The 19,666-nt window shown below is 40.0% G+C and overlaps 1 protein-coding gene and 1 long non-coding RNA gene across 4 annotated transcripts; one reads left to right on the forward strand and one right to left on the reverse strand.

Moving 5' to 3' along the window:
* Positions 1–188: 188 nt before the first annotated feature.
* Positions 189–17,901, reverse strand: sh2d3a (SH2 domain containing 3A). 3 transcript variants are annotated; one of them, XM_027283463.1, is made up of 18 exons: positions 17,672–17,901; positions 17,377–17,468; positions 17,151–17,268; positions 15,226–15,553; positions 10,278–10,317; positions 10,026–10,142; positions 8,995–9,138; positions 8,451–8,740; positions 8,271–8,356; positions 7,498–7,617; positions 5,884–6,041; positions 5,550–5,744; positions 4,263–4,424; positions 3,775–3,890; positions 2,619–2,790; positions 2,400–2,511; positions 1,819–2,004; positions 189–1,209 (listed from the first exon to the last, which is right to left on the reverse strand). In XM_027283463.1, the coding sequence occupies exons 2-18, from the start codon at positions 17,464–17,466 to the stop codon at positions 1,016–1,018; spliced, it is 2,628 nt and encodes an 875-aa protein (XP_027139264.1). In that variant the 5' UTR covers positions 17,467–17,468; positions 17,672–17,901; the 3' UTR covers positions 189–1,015. The 3 variants fall into 3 exon arrangements, with proteins under 3 accessions (XP_027139264.1, XP_027139265.1, XP_027139263.1); XM_027283464.1 differs by lacking the exon at positions 17,672–17,901 and having other exon boundaries at positions 15,226–15,383; positions 15,495–15,553; positions 17,377–17,523; XM_027283462.1 differs by lacking the exon at positions 17,672–17,901 and having other exon boundaries at positions 17,377–17,526.
* Positions 12,365–17,144, forward strand: LOC109136922 (uncharacterized). The gene is made up of 4 exons (XR_002041536.2): positions 12,365–12,717; positions 14,159–14,207; positions 15,282–15,395; positions 16,456–17,144. It is a non-coding gene; the product is annotated as an uncharacterized LOC109136922 (long non-coding RNA).
* Positions 17,902–19,666: the final 1,765 nt, after the last annotated feature.

The raw sequence follows: 19,666 nt of genomic DNA on the forward strand, positions 1-19,666 counted from the left end.
CCTTCTCCGTCATTGAAACATCCAGAATCTGTGAATATACTGAAAGGTTAATTTTCAGTGAATGTACACAAATAAGGTGAGCACAGAGAGACCTTCCCTTGTTCAGCAGATGAAAACAACCTTCTAGTGTCAAACTCTGCACATACAGTGAAACTCAAAAGTCCAAGAAAACAAACAATAACCAGAACTTTTTTTTTTTTGAGGGGGGACTTTAAAATCTTTTTCTTATTGAGCCACATAAGGTTTACCCATCTCGCTCTGTACCACTCTGTCCTGCACTAGTAGATGTTTGCTCAACATTTAAGGGGTATTATTATATGATCCATTTTAAAGAAAAAAAAAAAAAACGGAAATGTATGTATTTACATGTATCGTTTTAGTCATAAAATTAAAAGAAAAAAGCATTTGTCTTTTTTGTTTCTTTACAGTATCATTTATGAGAAATAGAACATGCAAAAACCATCAGAAAAAAAACAAACAAACACATTTATTGCATTAGAAACACTGAAATGAAATATACAGTTTCCAGTGTGGTCCCGTACAGCAGCAGTTTATGTACAAAGGGAGCTAGCTCAGTTTTAATAGTGTTCATGTTGGTTCTTTGGAATCTCAAGTAGCAAACAAGTGGCATGGATTGAAAAAACAGTGTCTGAGTATCAGAAATGCACATTTGAAGAAGTAAACGGATGCTAGTTTTTTGGGTAAACAATTTCAGATTTCCTGAAAAAGGAAAATTAATCCAACGCAGCCCTTTTTCCACAGTAAAGGACCTCCCAACGCCCACTGATATAACTCATTCTTTTATAAGTTAGGTTGTCACTTGACAAGTTTGACAGTCTCTCACATCTCAAAAAGAACTTTTCTTTGTGATTTCGGGGGTGAGATATCTTCCTTGGCTACTGCAACACCCCCATGCTCAAATAAAAACATTTCCCTTTCATCCCTGCCTTTTTATTTTCCTCTAGTGAAGGAAATGCTGTTTTCACCTTCCACTTAGTGAAACAGGCCCCAGGGCTCAGGTTAGAGGGTCAGCTTGTTGTGGGGTGAGCTCCACGGGTTCCAGTTTATCTGAGAGCACACAGAGGATCTTGTCAAACTTCTCGTAGCGTTCCTCTCTGTCAGCCGTTGCCCCCAACTGACCCCAGAGCAGCCGCAAGGCGAACTCTGTCCGGCAAGCTTCAAGCAGCTCGGGGATCGGCTCCCATCCTCCTGTGCAAGCAGATTTTTGATCAGATCAGATACCATAACTTCACAATAAATTGTTTTTGAGTATAATACCAGAGCGAGTGTGTTTACTCCTTACAATAGGAGAAACACTTGTGTGAATGTATTTTTCTTAAGAGGCACATACAAGTGTTTTAAGAAAACTTTCTCTTGGGCACAAAACAAATCTAACACGTAAAGAAACTCTACCTCTGTCCACAGGAGAGAAAACACTTCACACATCTTACTCCTGCCTCTGTCACCTCCCGTTAATCAAAAAATGGCGATTATTGGCAGACCTGAGGCGGGCTGAATGAAGCCTGGGTGCTCAAACAACCATCTGTCAATCAATCTATTCATATCCTTAAGCTTAATATAATTTGAATAGGTGAGTTATATAGAAATTCACCCTAGTACAGTTGCCATGAACAGGGAAAAGTGCTGTTAAGTTGGGAATTGTAAAATGGTGGCTCATGGAGACTGACTCGTTCTGTAGCCAGCCTCAAGGGGCCTGTCAACAAACTGCAATTTTTGAACAAACCTCTACCAAAACAGAAGACATTATGCAGAAAAATGTAGTCATGCTCTTCTAGCATGATGTCCCGTTGTTTGTACCTGTGAGCAGAGAGTGTGCGTGCTGCTGATAGTCTTGTGCATGCAGCGCAGCGCTGCGAGCTGATTGGAGGACGTCGTAAAGAAGCTGACAGCCTCGCTCACTGTCCTCCACCAGGTCCTCACCCTCCATTGCCATCAGCAGAGGGACCAAGTGTGGCACAGCGATGGGACCCTGGACTGCAGAGTCTACAGAACATAAACACATGATCACACAGTGCACATAATAATCAAACTGGGTCACGGTGCTATTTATAGAGCAGTTGTTTTTACCTGTCTGAAGGTGTGTTTTTTTTCCCCCCTCTACTACTTCACTCTATTAAAGCTGAAGTGCATCGATTGTACACATCAAAGTCTGTTTATAAGTCTCGAGCAGTACTGTGTATGTGATAAGGGTTGTAGAAAATCTTTTGTGGCTCCAGACGGAGCTTTGTGAAGTCTGATAAAGAGAGTCTCAAGTGATGAAATGAAAGCCATTTTCATCTGTTTGATTACACGGAGACAAATAAACTGACTGCAGCTCCTGAATCTCAAATGTCACATTGGACAAAAGCATCTTCCATCTGCAGTGTGACGTGTCTCACCATCTCCCTCGTTCAGCATGTTCATGAAGGGTTTGAGTTTCTTCTCGAATAAAACCGCCGTCTCTGTGTGGTTCCTCCTCAGCGCTCGCCACGTCATCTCCAGTCGCATTATCTGCACGCACAAACATACCAAGAGTGTTTCTACAAACTTCCAGCTTCCATTTTGCCTCAGTTTGCATAGAGCGAGCTTATGTTTTTTTTCTTTTATAATCACGCCACCTGAGGCATCTCCAGCGCCTTCATCACGGCTGAGAAGGAGTAGAGGTTGCAGGCATGTTCTTTCAGGGCCTGAGCCAATGAGATTAGTTTATGTAAAACAGCTGCCCTCTGGCTCACAGTCCCTGTGCAGCCCAGGATGTCCACTGCGATTCCCAGTGAGATTAGATGATGCCTAAAAAATTAAAGATTAAAGGTTTAGAGGTGTGTGTGTGTGAACATTGAATAAGGCAGCTGGTTAAGGACAGATTTCTCTGTTCCCACTAGCATCTATCCACCCCAATACAGCAGAAGTAAAGAGAGTTTTGTGGTACTCACAGACAGGGATAGGAATTCATTTTATTGATACCAATGCCATTATCGAGTCTGTTAACTGGGCTAATTCTTCATTGATTCCCTGATTGATTCCTGAGCAATTATCTATGTGGAAGAAAATACGCTACAGAGGTTTTCAGTGTCAACTCAACTGTTTATATTCTGTCTGACCACAGTGGGTGAGTCAAGCTGACTGTAGCCTGAAAGAGTAGCTGTAGCAGCAGTCTGCGTGTCATCATGTAAAATGGATGAATAAGATTTGTACAACATTAGTCAAAGAAAGAATCTGCTAAGCCTGCCTGCGTGGCATTAATATTAGCAGAGAGTGTCATTCCTTGAATTTAAGCCAATGTTGTGCAAAAAGATGTTTCAACATATTTCTGGTCTTTCAATCTTTACTTCAAATGTCATTTTACAGACATTTTTTAGCACTGTTGTCATCTTTCTGAAGTCAAAAAATGAAGCCAAACTTTGGACTGTTTCCTCTTCTTAACCACAAATGCTTGTTATTGCAGTGAGTACGACGTCATTGCTTTGTAATGTGCAACTATCAGAAAAACATGCTTGCATCGATGAAAGGAAATGATGAATTCTGAGGCATACAAACTGGTCCTCGTTTCCCATCGCTACTCAGAGAAAAACCTCATGTAAAAAAGCAACATTTCTGTCCACAGTGTCCAAGTTACTCTGTATAATCCAGCAAAGAAAAAGCCTCCCTGAAAACAGTTTTTTGTGAATTATCAACAGTGACGAGGACACTGATTCTGGAAAAATATTACTGTCAGATTAATTTTAAGATGCTTTCGGCACCTCAAACTAATTCAGAAATTACATCAGCATGTACCTTTCTAACAAATCTTGTCGTAACTGGCTTCCGTGTGGCAAAGTGACAAGCTCCAACCCGGATCCAACTCCCATCATCCTCTTCTGCTCATCAGTCACCCCAACGATCCGCGCTACCTGCAGCAGCACAACAATGACAAATCAATGGCCATTCAGGTTTTCACATCCAGTTCATTGAGTGATTATTCAAGCTACTCTCAGTGTAGGAGGCTTTGATTTGTTGAGTTTACTGAAAACATCATGTTAAAAACCAGTGGCATAAACTATTAAACTACTGAAAGTTAAAAAAAAAAATTATATTAAAGATTGAAGTAAAAAATTCTTCATTTTACTCACAAAAATAAAAGTAAAAGCCACATGAACCACTCAGAATAGGGTAGTTTTAGTGCACTAATTGCATTTGAACATTTGAAAAGGATGTTAGACCTCTGGTTTGCATTTCATTAACTAAACTGATTCTGAAGATCCGCTCGGACCGTTGAGAACTACCTGGCAGTCTACACTGAGCATGTGCAGAGCAGTAGTGTTGGCGTTTGATCTGTTGAAGATCTCTTTGAGTGTCAGCAGGACGCTGGGGTCTAGAGGTCGGTTGTTCTCTGGCAAGAGCAGCGACTCAAACTGATCCAATTTGAAACACGACTCCGACTCCACCTGTGATGGTGTAAGAAGGATATTAGAGTATTAATAAAGAACTGCTACATCAATAGACAGCTGTCACACTGTCACATACAGTATCACTCTGACACCTGGTGGCAAAAAGACAATCAGCCAGATGCACAGATGGATCAATTCTCTGTAGAGTGTGTCGGCTTTAACAGAAGTGAAGGTCCATCTAGAGATGACCTTAGGAACATTTAACATTATTTTTTATGATTCTGGCACAGCTTAGCTCAGATTGCTAGCTATACACATTTCCAAGATAACAATCCTGATCATCTTCTCTCAGTCATCATCTTTAAAACTGTGATTTTGGGGATAATAACTACATTCCTGTAAATAAACTCTTACACTGTTTAAGGATGATTCAATTACCTTTGCTTTCTTTGGAATTTTTAGAATATTTATTACCAGTTACCAGGCTTCTGACTTACTTAAAAATGAACATCAAGTCTACATTTAATTTCGTCAGTGCTATATTATTAACATAACAATTATTTTCATTTTCAACCAAACTTCCAGTTATCTATGTTAATGTCAATGCTGTCAGTGCCCCAAATATTACTATCATAGAAAATCAGAGAAGATCAAAATGGTAGATTTGAGATGTTGGAGCCTCAGATTTTTCTGCAATTTAAAAAGTGTGTCAGATTTAGGAGGCTCTATTTACAGAACATGGCATTAGTGTAGTGTATAATCACATGAAAAAAGTAACACTGCCTCTAGAAGCAGGGCCTTTTGTGTTTTTTGTGTGTTTCGTGAAAAGTTTGTCCTTTATATTATGAAGGAGATGGTGAGGTGAGGGGGTTGCAATTGGTAACTACACTGCTACTTGCCATAAATCCTACAGACTGGTCCTTTTGAGTAAAAGATGACTTGCTGCTAAATAATCAATTAATCATTATAGCTTTCTGTGGTCATGCAATTTAAATTAATAATTAAACTAGTAATACAAAATAATAGAAAACAATGGCTGCCTGGAATGGTAGGAAATGGTATGGATGAAGTGAAAACTACACAGCATGCATTTCAAAATAAACAAAATGAATTTTAACTGCAAAAATGTAAAGTACACACACTATACAATATATAATATAATAATAAAACTCATATACAAACTTGTGGTTTTTCAAAATGCCAGTCTTCCGCTTCCTGTGCCGACTTCTTTATAGGCAGCAACGGTAGCTCTGATGATGCTTTGCTCTTTTCTGCCTCCAGAAATCCAAAGGAAGTCTCTGTGAGGCGAGCGCGGCTCTGCCACTTCTCCTCTGCGCGTAGTCGGTCCACGTGACCTTTATGCCTGGACTGTGGAACCTGGATACAACAGGAAGTGGACATGAACTTTCCATGGTGGAGCCTGTGAGCCTCATTTCCCCAAATGGAAATAAAGATGAAAGAAAAAAAAACAACAATAAACTGAGCTGTGAGTGATTTGTGACAAGTTTTTTTTTACCTGGACGACCAGCTCATCGTAGAAAGAGGATGGGTCATAGTCCCGGTCTCTGGGGGGAGGAGGGACGGAGTTGGCGAAGATAGCAGAGACCCTGAGAGGTTTAGGAGGAGCTCTGGGGTGCAGCTGTCCATCTGAACCTCGCAAAGTTACACCACCACCTGCAGGGAGAGAGGAGGGAGTTATTTGTGTATGTGTGTGTCATTGGTAGTCCCAGGAAGGTTTAAGAGAAACAGTTAGACTACACAATGAGCAGGATGTTGTCAACACCCTTGTGTCAGATGTTTTGCCCTAACATGTGACTAGCCGCCTACAAAATGTGGGTGAAGAAATGGGTCCAAAAATGTAGTTTTTTCTCTATAAGGTTACTGAAACCCACAAATTTAAAGACCATGTTGCTGTGAGACAAGCTTCATTTGTAATGTACTGCTGATGACCAAGAGTCCAGACAGAGAAAGGTCGTGCTAAAGGACTTGACTCTTGATACATATCTATACTCTGACTCTCTTAAAAAGCTTACATTGAATACAGCTACTCCATTTGTTAAAGCCATAATTACTGCTTGGTATGAATCATAAGATATGTTTAGGGATTCAAGAGGCAGTGTTGTAGTTCTCAAGATCACTTTTTGAAGGTCTCGTTTGGGAATTAACTTAATTTTTACACAGTCTTGTTTTGGTTTTGGACAAAGAGGACTCTGTATTTTATTTCAAGACCAGTCAAGACCTCAATTGCAGGGATATCGCCAGTATTTCATATTAATCACCTAATAACGCGTTATAAAGGAAACACCTGCGTGGCACAGACAACTAAAAGGGGGGCAGGAGAGTTCAACCAACCGCTGCAAAGTTCCTCCCACAAATCAAACTCAGTATTTTATTTAAATATAATTGGCTTATGAGAAAATAAATAACTCTGAACTGAAAAAAATCCTAATATCCCAGACATCCCAGAAAGGAATAACTGACACGATTTCCAAAATCATCCACAAAGAAATCCCTGTATATTCAGAGATTTGTATTCTTGGCAAGTTGGTCACACTCTGTATTATACATGCAAAGCATCTTAGTGCTTAGACATTTGAAAAGTTTTTATTCTCCATCTGTGAATCTTTGAATTAATAAGCTTTCTTCTTCTTGCTTGCTTACATAGTGATTGAAAGGCTTACATACACAAACAGAAAGTCTTTCATAAAATTTGAGATTCATTTCTTACATTTTTGGGGTTCAGTATTTTGCAGAGAACATCAACATGCAGACTGTAAAAGCCGGGTATAGTGATCACCTCTTCTCTACCTCCTGAGCCTCTTACAAATGACTTATGTGTATATAAGCTAACCACTGCACCACCGTGCTGTCCTTTATTTTTTATCATTAACCTTATAATTTTGTAAATTATCATTTTACCTACACCAGTGGATTGGAGTTCATGGGTAGGTAGGTGGGGAAAACGTTTAATAAAGGGACACATAAATGATCAATAAACTCACTTTGGGAAAAAAAAAAGTGATTTTTCATGTTGAAAATCAATAAAACTACATTTAAATACCTTCTTTTATTTCTTTATTATTAAAAATCTGACCATAAATAATAAACAAAAGTCGTCTGTGTGTGTTACCTGGATGGGAGGGGCGTGTGTGTCGTGGTCGTGGGCTCAGCAGGGGTTCACTGCCTGTGCGAAACACAGGTGAGATGGGAGCGGGGCCAGTGTCCTCTGACTGTGAGCTCTGTGGAACACCTGGATGAGGAAGAGTAACAAATAAACAGCACGATGACGTACACGCTCAGTGTTTTTTATGGTTTGGCTCTTTACTTTTATAGCTTCTTAAACCAAGTCTGGTTTCACAAAAGGAGCTATATATCTAATATTGTTTAGAGTTGTTTTGCTGTTACTTTTTGTGTTTTACAAGAATACTGAAAGCAACTTCGTAGCTCATTTATAATCAATGTGGGGACAGATCCTTTGTGGCTGCACTTAACTCATTTTAATTACTGTACACAGCATGTTGTCTCACTAATTTATATGTATCTTTTCTGAATAATGTACATTACCAGATGGAGAACTAGTTTTGCTGTATGTAACACACAGACCAATAAAGAAAGAAAAAGTAGAACCGTCAAACATTAAATATAAATTTCATGTCAACTGTCAGCAAATATTAGCATTTAGAATCATTTACAAGTGAATTTCATGCTTCAGAGATTAGGGTTGGGCTTCTCTTCTGGCAAAAATAGACCTGGGGCATGATGATAAGAGGATTGGAAAGAAGAGCCTTGCATGAGCTGCAAGCAAGACACTCGGCTGGAAAGACAGAGCTGCATCCTGTAGACATTAAATGTTAGCGGTGACAGACACATGTATGTAGCGGTTGCATGTTTATGATAATGTACCAGTTCGTAGGTTGCTGTCTGATTGTGCAGACTGAAGTGAAGGCCTCCTTCCCAAGTTTTCCAAGTTAGCAGGCTGACTTCCACTCCTGCCTCGCATAAAAAAAAGGCAATCAGTATATTCATTTGTATTTGTGTGCATGCAGCGTGTTTCAGTGCACTACAGTACAGACTTCCTCCCACCTCAGCAGTGGATTGATGAACTGCAGTGAGTCAGCATGTGTGGAGCTGAAGCTGCGTCTTTTGTTGGATTCAGTGTGTTTTTCTCCCCCTGCTCTTAAACTGTTATCGCTGCTGGGCTCCACGTGTCGCTCGGTGATGACACGCAGAGGAAGGGTCCGTGTGATCGGGTGAAAGATCACAGCACCTGAGGCCTGGGAGATGGGCCGACGCCCGCCCACGTAGAATCGGATCAGAGCAGGGACACTGTCAAAGCGATCCTCCTCAAACTGGAACAGCTCCCGAGAGTAGCCCTGTCGCACAGATGAAGGCACACACATAATATATGAAGCAGAGCCCTTAAAGAAGAAGTCAAACAACAGTAACAGACACTGACGTCAAAGACATTCAACTCACAACAATATAAATCAAAGAAAAGCAAAGAATTCTCACATTTAAGAAACTGGTACCAGTGATGTTTGGAGTTGTTGATTCATAAATTATTCTAATTGATTATCTCCCACTTGCTGCACGTATACACACACACACACACAACACATAAACACACCTTTTTGGGACGTAGGATCACTCGTATGATCTTAAAGTGCATAGGCCCGTTCTTCCAAAAGCAGCTCAAGACGTAGTCACCAGGTGCAGAGCTTGAATCTCGGACCAGGAAGTCTCCGTCCCTCCGAAACAGAGTCTCTGCAGCCTGGAGACAAGTCAGCAGGTTAAGTAGGTCGGCTGAGTATAGATGTTCACATGTGTGTCTGGCCACTTTAGTCAAAGAAAACTTGTTTTTATCTGCAGTGAGTTACAAAACAGAGCAAGCATTGATGACAACAGAATTATTATTGATTAAGTTGGACACAGCATGAAAAGGAGAAGCTGGGGTAGAGGTAGGTTGCAAAGTGCGTTGCAGAAGAAGCAGCAAGGGTAGGCAGGCTGATGCAGCCTAAATAATGTGCCCTGTATGAGTTTTGCCAAAAGGATGCATAGAGCTGACTTGGCTGAGTCATCAGCTGATGTAGGATGACTTTGAGATCAGCTGCTATCAGCTGACATAGTTGTGACTGTGGGCTGAGCTTGACTTCATGGCAGTCCTGAACTAACACTTAGCTTAATTAGTTTAACTTACGTTTAAAACCGGAGGCACCAGCCAGTTAGCTTAGCATAGCATAAACACTGCATTTAAGAGGAAAGTGGAGAGTGTTTTTAAAGATAACTCCCCACTAGCACCTCTAAAGCTCTCTAATTAACATGTTATATCTCCTCTGTTTGTTTATTTAATCCACACAACAACCACAATTTTTTAAATAAAAACAGGGGGTTATGTACTCTTTATGGACTATGTGAGTCTGCTGGTCGCCTGGCAACCTCAGGATGATGACAAAACACCAGGAAATGCTAAACTGAGCCAACCAGAATCTGGCACCAGAATATTCAAACAGAGAATGATACTGATCTTCTCATCTAATGCTTTGCAAGTAAGCAAATGAGCGCATTAACCAACTAAAGTCAATCTACTCCTGTAATTGTGCGTGTTAAAATGTTTTATTATATGTAAATACAGTGAGAATAGTAATGTCCATTGAGCACCTCTCGGCTCAGCGGTCCGTGGTACCATGCATGGCTTCTCGGGTCGTTAGTGCTGAGCTTCAGCTCCTCCTCCAGCTCTTTCTTCAACGACTCCATCTCTCTCCGACCACCAAACACCTACAACACACAAACACAGCAGCAGCCCAGCCGTGACCATAGTTACCTGACATGTTTTTTGTGCTCACATTTTGTATGAAGGAAAAAAAAAAGGGGCAAGTGAGAGACAGAGAGGGCGTTTGCTTAACCTCTTACCTTCAGCTGGCTAAAGTATGCACTGACACTCCTCCTCTTGCTGAAAAACAAAAGAGAAGAGGTGATTTGGAGCTACTAAACTAAATCCCCCAGGGAGCCACAGATGACGGTGTCATGTTTTTCCTTTAAACACGAACAGTACAAGGATAGAAGGCCACTGCCAAGGTCTGCGTCTGTCATTAACGGCACACAAACTGAAGGACTTTTAATACCCTGCCTCTTCCTTCCTCCCAAAGCTTCCACCTTCCTGCCTCTGTAAACACAAGGCTCACAGATGAACCGTTTAGAAACCTCACAACAGGGATCAACTAGATAACTCCCAACCATCTCATGAACTAATAACTATTCCAGCAAATCTAGTAAATCTACATCTATGCCCGCCTTTCTTTGTGTGTGTGTGTGCATGTGGTGAACATGCGGAAACAATGTGGAACACATCATGTGTTCAGGGGTTGCTGGAGGGATACGCACAAACAGTGGACTTAGGTGTACTTGTTTATCCTGGTTTGACCCTGAATTTAACTATTAACGTCCAGTGAAGCTTCCAGTTTATTAGATACACCTAGAAAAAAAAAATCAGTCAAATATAATGCATTAAATACTCCTTTTATGAAGGCTATAACATTTTTATTGAAAGGTGCTGCTTCCACTTTATGATCATTTTGGAGGCCATATCTTGTGGTGCTGTTCAAATAAAACTCTTTTATAAATCCATCTAACGTGGCTCCTTTTTAAAATCACACCAACAAAACCATACCATAATTTTAGAAATACTGAGTTAATAAGTCAAAGTCATCCAACATCAACGTGCAGACACCAAAAACAAAAGTCTAAAAATGTTTTGTAATCATGCATATGTATTTGTTTGTTAGATTTAAGAACAGTCCTTTCAAAGTTATTTTTATAGCAACAATAAGTAGTTGTGTTTCAGTTTATAGTTTAAACTAAAGCACAACTGCACAAGCTTGAACAAAAGTCAAGAATTTTACCAAGAATTAGTGTAAATTTTTCTAAAAAACAAACAAACAAAAAAACTATTGTTTCTTCTCTGTTTGTTTTTCACCCCAACAAACCTTAAAAGAATCTTACTATTCTGGAAAAACAGCTTTCATTGTCTCGTGTCATTTCCCTCTAATAGGGCCGAAACTAATGTTTTTTTCATTGTCAGTTCATCTAACTATTATTTTCACAATTAGTTATTTGGTCTATGAAATGTCAAGAAAACTGTGAACATTTATTTTCAAGAAACTCCAATGTTGCATCTTTAACTCATAATTAAATTATCATTATCACAGAGGACAAAGAAAAACAGCGAAAAATAGATTAAACTAAGAAATGTTTGACAACATAGGAGTTGCAGATTTTTATTTATTTATTAGCTTTTCTCTACTACTCTGTGCTTGTATTGTGTTATTGTGTATATATATATATATATTTGTTTTGTTTTACTGACCTAACTGATTATCCCCCACAATTGAATCATTATGCTTAATTGTTAATTCAATTAAATGACAGCAGAAAGACAGATGAACAGACAACATTTGGATTAAGAAAATAAATAAAAATCACAGTTTTAAGATTTGTTATGAAGCAATGAGGTTTGAGGGGCGTTGGCCCGTGCAGGTAACACAACAGAGACACCTGTGCAATGTGCTGCAGAGCCACTGTTGAGAAATGCAACCTGACACCACCCAGAGCTATGCTTCAGACTGTTTTATTCAGGTTCATTGCTCTGTGTAATCGGATACTCCAAAGCTATCAGCTAACGTTACATCGGTGTAGTCTGATTACTTGCGGGCCAGTGCTTCAAAATTGTGCAATAGGTAGTTGACGTTAGCTTGAAAGGCTACAGGTAGAAAGAAGAAAGCAAAGTAAATGTCGATTTTTTTTTTTTTTTTGGTATATAAAAAGATTAAAAATAAGATTTTAGCAGCGTAATGTGTCTTAATTATATAAATGTCGTTGATAAAGTTCATTAAAACTTTCAAATCAACAGTCAAGCCGTTGAAGACGTCATCCAAAGTCTCGCGGTAATTAACGAACTCAACCGTCGTTCAAAAACGTTCTAACCGGCCAACGGTCCCTACCTGTCAGTGAGTCCGCCTCACAGCGCCTTCGTCCCGGACATGTTTCACGGTTTGTCGTGGCTAACACCACCAAACAACAGCTGTGAAGTTGTTGGGTGTTCAAGCCTTCTCTGCTCCGGTCCCTCCCTGGCCCCCCTTCCGTCTCCTCGCCTTCCCTCCCCTCTCTCCCTCTCTCCGTGCGTAGTTTCGGACGAGTTCCCACAAGTTCTCCTGAGCCCGTCCTTCGCTCCCTTCTCTCCCCGCCCCAGGCCCCCCGACCGGTTGCTGAAACGCCGCTATCTTGTCCGGCATTCCTGGGATACCGACACAAGCCGAGCTGACACATCACCTGGATACAGGCGGTGTGTTATGTGGTAGGTGGAGGAATGTAACTGCAAAGCCAAAACACACGGTGTTGATTTACTCTCTTAAAACACCTGACTGACTTTTTCATACCTGCGCAAACTGAAAATCCAGGTGAAAATACCCAAAACTAGTTAGTTATGACAGTCATACAAAATATCCGTTTAAATAATCAGTAATTGTCTGTTTTTTTTAAAAAACGTTTTCTCACAGTCACACTAAAAAAAATAGTTCCTGTGATTTTTGGAGTAGCGCATTTATATATTGAGTGCCATTATATCAGTTATTTTACCTGGTTTGTCTCAGCCAATCAGAGAGGAGGACCGGAACTATCTTCTTCATTGAGGTCTACATATTTGAAGTCTTCACATGGAGGAGCAGAGAGATGTGCCTGAACTTGACAGCTGCCATTAATACACTTACAGTACTTGTCAGTTGTTACGCTTACACTGTAGAACAACCCCATGGATATAACTCAGTTATCTCTGAAGGAAACTATATTTACAGCTAGATTAAAGGCTTTGTTCACCCAAAACAAACGTGCAGAGAACACGTAGTATTGCTTTACTTGGCTTTTATGGATAATTTGGGTTTATGTGCTGTGGGAAAATGACATCTGGGACAGGCGTCTGACATCTGGACCTTCAACCAAAGCATCTGTAGGAAGTGACTAACATTTCTTGTTGGAAAGTCAGAAGTCTCAGTCAAGAGCACAGATGTGCTGATTTACGTCCTGGTCTTTTTTTTTTCCCAACATATACTTATGTTTTGTCAAAATTTTAAATATGTTCCATATGTTTATTTGTATGCTTTTTATATACACCAACCAGACATTTCTTTAGGTACACTTGTACAATCCAATGCGATCCGATGCAACATCCATTTTCCGTACAGTAACCCCTTATCCTTATATCTCAGGGTGCACAAGTTCATGACAGGTCTGACAACCATTCACGCTCATATTAACACATACGAGCAATATAGAGTCACCAATTAACCCTAAACATTAAATGCATGTCTTTGGACTGTAGGAGAACCCATGCAACCGGCCATAAATGCTCCAACCGGGGTTCGAATCAGGAAGACGCAGTGCTAACTGCTGCACCACCGTGCTGCTCTCCAATACAACAACTCAGCCATTGTCTGCTATTTCTTTTACGAATGTTATCATTTTTTTGTCCACACTTTCACAGAGGTTTTAATGTAACTATTATGTGTACTATTGAGGTTGAGGGAAACTGGACTGCATTATATTGAGAGGTGTTTGTAATATTTTTATAAACTTATGGCAGAATTGTTGTATTGGATCACATTTGATTGTACAAATGTACCTAATGAAGTGGCTGTTCGGTGTAGTTCTCTATAGTATTTCATAGAGCTGAAAGATGGTCTATTTGAATAAACTTTTTTGATAGTTAATTAATTGTGTTTTTTTGTTTTTTTTTTAATCAGACAGGTCAGATTAAACCAAAACTATCTACATGGCTGGAAACCAATGGAGGTAAGTAAGACTTTTTTTTTTCGATGAGCATTCAGATTTATTGCCAAGTGACAACCTCTCCTCTAGAGGCTGGTTACAGAACATGTCAGTCTCCATAAGTCCCCATAATAAAATGTCCAACTTCACAGCAGAAATAAACGTCAATAGACGTAACAGTTACGCCGTCCAATCTTTATATTGGTGGTGTTTATTGAGCCATTAGAAAGGCAATATTTTCTGATAGAAATCTGTTGATCCACATTTAAAAAAACACATTTCCTAGGCATGCAGACAGCTTAGTATTTTTGTGCCTTTGCATTTTTGCCTACACTCCAGTGTAATGGAAGTGAATAAAATTTCATTTGTGGTGCTGACTTCACTCAAAAATAACAAGTGTCTTTTCAGAGGCAATGCTGACTCTTACTTTGGATAATCCACAGACCTTTTTGTCAACCATTTCCGTAGGGACTATTTCTTCAGTAGAAAGTAGTTCACAGTAAGGTCTATGGATTCTCCAGAGCTACCGGAATATTATCTTGGCAAAGTAAAAAAACTTCTTAAACTTTCTGCATGGCTTAAGAGGACGAGGACTAGCACTAGCATTAACCTTCTTTTGTGCCTGTACTTTAAGATTAACAACTTACAAATACACACCCCCGTTTGTCACTGAGTCCTTCAGCTCTCTGAGGGGAAGTGTGGCCCAATTATCAAAGTCCCAAGGTGTGTTGTTTATTATATTAGTCATCAAAAAGCTGCTGCACTCCTGCTCTATGAAAGTAACTCATGTAAGATTAAAAGTAGTTCATTCATATCGTCTTTTCAGCCTATTTATAGAAGACCGGTTGTTGGGTACAGCTACTTCACCTTGCAAAGTGACATACATTTTATGGGGCACTGGTTAATTATTAGCCAAACATGAGTTTCCACCCAGGAGAAAGTGGATCTCACACATACATACACACAATCACAATCACGTTATTTGACACACACACACACACACACACACACACACACACACACACACTGGGGGTCAGCTTACCTTTGCTTGGTGTCCTTACAGTCCTGTGTCTCACTGATTGTGTTGTCCTCATTCAGGGGGCGGAGCTGGGAGCAGGAGGCCGAGAGGCGGTGTTTTTTATCAGCACGCTGAAGACGGGGCAAAACACTCTGACGAAACAGATCCTTCCTCGACTTCACCTGCAGGAAATGGTAGAGACCCACGTCAGTGTGCATCATTTGTTCTGAGGGGACGCGTAATGTTTTGGGCGATGATAAATTTGCTGTGTAGTGGCAACTTTGTGGTCTCACCAGATCCATAGACGATCCCAGTGAGTACTTTCGGCTTACCCTGCGCTCCATTGGCACACCTGAGAGGACACAAGCACATTTTAAGGAATAGTATAACATTTTGGAAAATTCACTTTCTTGCAGATTGTTAAAGAAAATAAATATACCACTCTTATGTCTGTCTGTTAATTTGGGTGAATTTGTGAGCTTTAGAGGTTCTCGTAGATTTTGTCACATTTGGATGGAGCCTGTTTCCACCTGTTACCACTTTCAAAACTACATTGTATTTCTTTAATCAGTATTTCATTATTTTTTTTACATTTAACTTCCTTGATTTACACAAAGCAGTAAGCATCCTGAATACAGTTTGGAATAACAGTTTACCCAGTGAACCAGCTTATACAAAGTGTTGATTTGAATGGATATAGCTCTCTGCAAGGTGGAGAGAATGATTGAAAGTTATTTTTATGCTCATTTCATAACACAGAAACATATTTACTTCAACACCTGAACAAATATGTAAAAAGAAAATATTTGCATGAGTTATAAGAGTGTGTATGTGTGTGTTTGACACAGCGTGTTAGCATGTGCATGTGATACCCTCTCAGTGTGTGCACAGGAACTGGATGGCTGGGTATTGAAACTCGAAACCTGAGACTTTATTTAAGCAAAATGACTAACACTAACAGAAATGAAGAAATATGTTTACAGCCTGGCACAAAAAAATGGTTTTGTCTCTATAGCTAATTTCCCTGTTCGTGACAACTGTACTGAGTCTAAACTATAGCTAATTTCCCTGTTCGTGACAACTGTACTGAGTCTAAATTTCAATTTACCACCCCCATTCAAATTATATCAAGGGTTAAAGTTATGCATAATTAACAGTGTGGACAATTTGATTGACAGACGGCTTGTTTGAGCACCCAGGTGTCATTCAGCAGGTCAGGCCTGCTGATGATCCACGTCTTTGCCGATTTTATAGATTAGCTGGGGGTGGAAGAGGCACAACTGCCAACGTGGTGGCGGCCACAGCCACAGATTTGGAGCCTCAAAACAACTCTTCAGAAACCTACGTGGGATGTCAGGCATATGTCATCTATTCTTTTTACTGTCAGTGAGTTGTAGTGGTGCTAAATGCTGGTGATGTTAGTCAGGCCTAATCTGTTCCTAATTAGTCCCAACAGCTGAGACTGATGGAAATGTCATTACATTTCAGGATATTTTGTCATAAATCAAAGAATTGGACAAAGTCAAACTGTGACCTGATCATCTGGACCATGACCACCTTGACCAGACCAGCAAAATGATTATAATTCATACTTTGAGGAGTCAGTACAAGTCAATACAAAATTACATGGAAGAAAAGTATCAAAATAAGACTGGCTGTAGTATCAAAGACATTTCATACAACAACAATATATAATATATCACGCTGTTGCAGATATACTAAATATCTATATATACTATGTGAAACCTTTTACAAAACATTCAAAGCGATGTTTTGCGCAAATCTCTGTGCGTCTGTGAAATCTGTGTCTGCTGTCCTCAGTTTGTAATCGAGCCTTGGATGCAATACAGTATGATTTCGACTTAATAAACATTTACAATTAACAATTTATTGAATTATTAACCAGTGCTCATGTGTATGTGTGTTTGCATGTGGCCAGTGAGTGTCACCAGAGTGTGAGTCCAGTTTCAGTCGATGCCTCGAGAGCTGACTGAGGATTATTTCTCTGTGTGTGGCATCCTCTATCCCAGAATCCCTTAGCTCTACATCTGTTACGTTCAATAAACCCTGTAGAGAAAAGCAAAAACAGAAAGGAATAAAGAGAAATTGGAGGATTGTGAAGCACATAACAAAAGAAAGCATAAATATCCAGATGCGTTTTGCAGATTCACATACCTCCAGACCGTAATATTCACTCTCTAGTGTCTTGGTGTACTGAGACAGGCCAATCTGTCTCAGCCACCAGGCTATGGAGCGATTATTCATGTCTGAACAGCAAAAACAGAAGAGGGGATGATTACATGCCAGCACACACATGTTTGTACATGTTTTTTTTTTCTGCAAGTTTTTGTACAAGTACAAATAAAAGAGTGGTCTAACATCAGCTTACTTTCAGAAATCAGCCAATCAGATACACAAGCAGAGAGCTTGTGTTTGCCTTGCAGCAGCAGCTACAGTATGTAACACCTACCTGTTTACAGGGTCCACTGAGGCACTCTGGGAAATCACTTTTCTCTTTCTTCTTGTAGTATTTCTATCTCATAATGTTTCTTTTTTTTCTTACTTCCCCCCTGATATCCTTCCTCCTTTGCAGCTGCTCTCATCTAAGTTGTAACTTCTGTCATTACTTCTATGTCTCACTTTCTCTTTGTGGTAACAGTGGAAGCCCGCTCCCCCTCAAACCTGCAGGGTCTCTCAAAAAGCCAATCAGATTGCACAGTAGGCACACAGTACCCCATGGAAATCAGCAAATCACAGCACAGGCATTACCATGAGCCCTCAGGAGGCGGAGAGCAGCAGGTTGAGGCCTGTCATGAGAGAGAGAGATACAGCTCAGAAAAACAAGAAGGGGGGATATGAAAATGTTACGACTGTTAGGCAGCTGTCAACATGTCAAGTCAGAGATAGGCATGCACAGTATGTCCAGGCAGAATGTCAGAAGATACAGTATTTGCAGGAAAAATAGTGATGTGTATAAGGCTGACACCTAGTGTTGAAGTAAAAACTGACACTGACTTTCTTTCAGGGGAGAGTACAAGAGGCACTCAAACAAATCAATCCAACAAGGGAGAAGGGAAAAGTCCTCCTTAACACAGAATTGCCATTGCGTTATTTAGGTGATTTGCAGCAGTAAATATCTGTGTGGACTTAGAGTGCTGGAAGAATTCAGATATTTTACTTAGTAGCAATACCACAAATTCGATATTGTAGTACAAGTGCAAGTCCTGTACTTGTAATTCTCTCAGGTATTACTCAAGTAATAGTGTGGAAGAGTTATTGTCCAAATGTACTCACAGTATCAAGAGTAAAAGTACTCATAATAAAGTTTTTATGTCGTAGCCACTGACAGTAAAAATAATGGACAGTGTATGTGTCACACCGTCTGAAGAGCCGTTGTGAAGCTCAGAGTGTGGTGGCCGCTGCCATGTTGGTAGTCCTGCCTCTTCCACCCGAGTGACCTGAGTAATCTGAAAATTCCCAAATGCGTAGATCATCCGTGGACCCAAGATTCTGCATAACTTTAAGCCTTAATATAATTTGGACATATGAGTTATATAAAAAATCACACTCAGTACAGTTGTCATGAACGGGGAAATTAGATATAGAGTCCAAAACTGTTTTTGTACCAGGCTGTAAACGTGTTTATTTCTGCTGTGAAGCTGGACTTGGGCTAATGGAGACTGACTTGTTCTGTAGCCTAATGTACTTCCTCATCAGTACCTGATGCTTGAATTGTTGCTATCACTAGTTAACACTTTCTGCTGAGACTAAATAACTGACTTTGTGTGTGAGATGTGTTACGTGAATGAGTTTTGATTGTACGGATTACACAAGCTGTGAATTCAAATATGTGCCCCGCATCCCAGTAAAATCACCGCTGGGTGCCGTCAGTGTCCGAGCAGCTGCTCCATTATTCATCACGCAGCCTTAGGATTTCTTTATTTAAATGACATTAGAACAGCAGTTTGCCTCTCTGCTGTGCAGCTTTAGGACAGACTTCACAAACTAAATGTACAGTACTATATAAATATATGACTTTACTTTAGTATTTTCCCTTAAGATAACTGTAACAGGCTTAATCTTTTTTTTTTTTCTTTCAAATGTGTGATTCATGCAGTATTTTAACAAGTAAAAGTGGATAAAACATTGTGAAGGTACTTTCAACTCTTTGATGCTTCTAAATGTTGCATTTAACCCGTGATAAACTTAGATAACACACAGTATGCATAGACTACCTCCCTCAAATAAGGTCATTTTACCACAATAGATAGAAATAGCTGTGGTTGACTTTGCAACACATTTATGTTTTCTTAAACTTGCTCAGTAATGTACACACATAAACACTCACTCTGGTCTCTTGTGCACCTATAATGCACCCCATTTCACATAAATACCGCACTCTGGTTTTATCAACTTGTTCTACTCATAGCAGCAGCAGCAGCAAGAGCAGCAACAGCAGCAACAG

The sequence above is a fragment of the Larimichthys crocea genome, chromosome X (genome assembly GCF_000972845.2).
Source record: "Larimichthys crocea isolate SSNF chromosome X, L_crocea_2.0, whole genome shotgun sequence".
NCBI classification, from domain to species: domain Eukaryota; kingdom Metazoa; phylum Chordata; class Actinopteri; family Sciaenidae; genus Larimichthys; species Larimichthys crocea.